The 3,855-nt window shown below is 43.0% G+C and overlaps 1 protein-coding gene across 1 annotated transcript in view; it reads left to right on the top strand.

The window, feature by feature from the left end:
* The window catches only part of nt5c1aa (5'-nucleotidase, cytosolic IAa), a gene marked incomplete at its 3' end in the record, with an annotated part of 34,169 nt that extends 30,314 nt beyond the window's left edge, over window positions 1-3,855 (top strand). The window contains 2 exon segments of the mRNA XM_024257942.2: window positions 3,134-3,318; window positions 3,474-3,855. Coding sequence (XP_024113710.1) covers window positions 3,134-3,318; window positions 3,474-3,812 — 524 coding nt within the window.

Genomic DNA, 3,855 nt, shown 5'->3' with positions numbered 1-3,855 from the left:
TCACATAGCACCTCTGCTGCATATTATTGAAGACTTTTGGCCCATTTTCTCAAACAAAGTTATGCTTACAAGGAGCTTGCATTAAATAATAATGTAACTTAATTTTGAGGACAGAAAATGTTACAGTTTGTGGCGACAAATTTTCAAGAACCTAACCCCTGGTTCTTAGCGGACGGGGAAGCGCTGCAAAGCGGTGTGCGTGGGTGTTACATCCTGCTGCTGCAGCCTGGTTTTCCCATCCAGTTCCCTTTGGCTCACCTGGCAGGTGTGGCCAATCTGCCTTGATTGGCAGATGGTGTCCATTTAAGCCAGAGGCGGCCACACCAAGCCAGGCAGGGAGCAGAGCAGCAGGCTGGGTGGTGGTCTGTGTGGTGTTGGTTTGGGTTACTTTTCGTCCTCAGCAATCTTAGATTGCTGGGTTTTGTTGTGTTAGTTTGGGGTTGGGCCTTGGTAGTTCTGATTTGCGGGCTTTGTTTAATTTCTGTTCATTAGGTAGTTTTGTTAGGCAGCCCTTAGCAGGGAGCTGCTGACTCCGACAGTTGTCATGGCTGGGTCAGTAGTCTCCCTGGTTTCTTTTTCTTTTGGCCAAGGTCCCTACTCCATTTTGGTTTGTTCTTTTTTAACCTTAACCACTAATTTCTTTGCTTCATTTCAGGACACAGGTTTTCCGTTTATTTAAATAAACTGTGTTCCTTTTATGTTGGTGTCCATCTTTGATGTTATTGTCCCCACTGATGGCTATCCCCCCCTAGACTCCGGGCCAGTTTATTATTGGGGACGTAACAGTGGGATATCCGCTTCGCCTCCAGTTCACACCAGACGGTCGACGGGCGCTTCTGCTCAGCTGTGGTTATTTAAAGCTACTACAACTAATTTGACATCATCCATCTTGATTGTGCATTGTACTTGTGTGTTTATTTTCATCTCTACAGTCTGATTTGAAACGAAAATATGAACAGATTTGGTATTTTATTGTGAAAAATTGCTTACAGTATATTTCGAAAATGGGGCTGCACGGTGGCGCAGTGGTTAGCGCTCTAGCCTCACAGCGAGAAGACCCCGGTTTGAATCCCGGCTGGGAGCTTTCTGTGTGGAGTTTGCATGTTCTCCCCGTGCATATGTGGGTTTTCACCGGGGACTCCGGCTTCCTCCCACCGTCCAAAAACATGCTTCATAGGTTAATTGGTGACTCTAAATTGCCCCTAGGTGTGAATGTGAGAGTGTATGGGTGTGTGTGATTGAGGCCCTGAGACAGACTGGCGACCTGTCCAGGGTGTACCCCGCCTTCGCCCTTCAGCAGCCAGGTTAGGCTCCGGCACCCCCGCGACCCCGGAAGGGACAAAGCGGTCGAGTGAATGAATGAATATTTTGAAAATTGACCAAATTTTTTTGTGCGTCTTGGCGTAACAGCCAGGATTGATGCGGATCGCTCACGGCTCACGCGAAAAATAGATCAGACGCTAAAACGATGGTTATTCTCCGCCAGCCAGCTGTGAAGGACTGCGGCATTTCTGCGTCCGGTGTGAACCAGGCGTAAAGTACTTTACCTTTAGTTTTAGACTTAAATCATTGAAGCATTGAACTGCAAATGACCAAACTCTCACAGTAAAGTCTCTTGTTTCTCAAAAACCTTTTAACTTTATTCAGACCTTCTGCTAAAACCACATCTAATTTGGGGAAAAGTTGCACATTTATATGCTTTTTCATTTCTATGAACTTGTAAACTAATTGCATATTTATTGTCATGTGTTGTCAAATAGAGACCTAATTACTACAGACGTTTATCGTTTTTGATGNCAAGAGACACTTTAGGAGGATCCTGTAAAGTAGAAATATAATTTGGCTGAAAAATGTCATATTTTTATAACACTAATCTAAAATCTTCTACGTTTGCATCACAATTTTTGTCAAATATTTATTCATTAATCCACTCAGTGAACTTTACCCAAAAGTTTGAACCCGAGAATCCATGCTTGATGTGTGTGACAACGTCACTCATAGACTGACTGCTAATTCTTCATCAGCATAATCTCTGCTCCAAACTTTAATGTTATATTTATTACACCACAAACCTTCTTCTCTCAACACAGGAAAGAAATGTGTTCATTAAATAAACGCTCACCTTCATGATTGTTTGTTTGCATGAAGAGTGAGCAAAGCTGTTGATCTACCTGCTGTAGGTGGAGATGATTCAGGGATCGGTCATGAATGCATGCACAGAAGGTTGCAGACATGTTCACCAAACAAGTCTACCGAGCTTCTTTAGACAGTTGTAAAAAGATCTTCAGACATTTTAAAACCGTCTAAAAATGATGTTTTCTCCCACCAGCCTTCTATCTATTCCAGAGGAAAGCTGGTGGAAAAGAGAAATAGACATCAAGAAACACTGCAGTGATGTAACATTTACTAAACCAAAGTCTTAAACTGGACGAAGATAAAATTCAGACAGAAATGTTGGTTCATTTTATCTGTGAAACAGGAGGTTCTTTAAATGTAGTTTTCATGAATTTTCCTCCTAAATAAAACTCCAATTTGGACATTCTCAGGAAACCAACCTGTGTTTCAGTAGCTTCATTTTATCACAAGTCATTAGTAAATGTATGTGGATTGAATATGAAGAAAGAGAAGAGCTTTTACTGGACTTTTCTTTGTTTGGTAGTCTCTCATATTCTAATAGCCATTGTTGCATTTGCTATTCTAGACTAACTGAGTTTACCAGTTAGTCTAGTTAGTTTACCAGGAAGCTTTAACATGACCTGCTCTGTGTTTAATGGACATCTCTAAGCACCAGTTTTACTGGATCTGATATCTGTTGTTTCTCAGGAGGGTTTGGTACCACAGTCTGTTATTGCTTTATTTTAAAGCAGACAAAACTCATATTTTGGAGCCACTTTTAGGGCCAAATCAACCCTTTATCAATTTTGTCTGTTTGCAGGTTTGGTTTTCAACATTTCAATTGATTCTTTGGACTTTACCACCTGAAAAAATAAAGTTGAAAATTGACTCAAACAACCTGAATCACTTCACGTATTTACAAAATAAAGTTAAGCAAAGTCGAGCAGATCTAATGCTCCATTTCTTCTGATGAAGGTTTGAGTGAAAGCAGCCGTGTGTCCTGTCTGTTTTGGTTCAGGCATTGCAGCAGCCACCATGTTCATGCCGGAGAAGATGACGACTGTGTCAGAGTCTCAGCTCAGAGTGGCCTTTGACGGCGACGCCGTCCTCTTCTCCGATGAGTCGGAACGCATTTTCAAGGCTCATGGGCTGGACAAATTCTTCGAGCACGAGAGGGAAAACGAGGACACATTGTTGGATCATGTTGGTGGAAATCCTTTATTTAACCACTACATCTTTACTATAACTTAGAAATACGTATTCTCTGCTAATTTTTTTATCCACTGTAATTTGTCTCTTTATCTCAGCAGTTTGTGTTTTTGTCCTGCATAGACATGACTCCTGCTGTCCCTCTGCAGGGTCCTCTGAAGGGCTTCCTGGAGGCTCTGGCGAAGCTCCAGAAGAAGTTTTATGCTAAAGGCCAGCGCCTGGACTGCCCCATCCGCACCTACTTGGTTACAGCTCGCAGTGCAGCAAGCTCTGGGATCCGTGCGCTGAAGACGCTCCGGGCCTGGGGCCTGGAGGTGGATGAGGCCTTGTTCCTTGCCGGTGCACCAAAAGGTCCCATGCTGGAGAAAATCCGGCCGCACATCTTCTTTGACGACCAGATGTTTCACGTGGAGGGAGCTGCAGAAATGGGAACCATCGCTGCTCATGTTCCGTATGGCGTTGCACAATTACACAACAAAAAAAAGTGAGCAAGGAGAAGTAAACAACAGAACTCTGAGATGACACTTTCAA

This window comes from Oryzias melastigma, linkage group LG11, assembly GCF_002922805.2.
Source record: "Oryzias melastigma strain HK-1 linkage group LG11, ASM292280v2, whole genome shotgun sequence".
In the NCBI taxonomy this organism is placed as follows: Eukaryota; Metazoa; Chordata; class Actinopteri; order Beloniformes; family Adrianichthyidae; genus Oryzias; species Oryzias melastigma.
The sequence above is the reverse complement of the archived record's forward strand: the minus strand, read 5'-3'. Positions and strand labels throughout refer to the sequence as shown.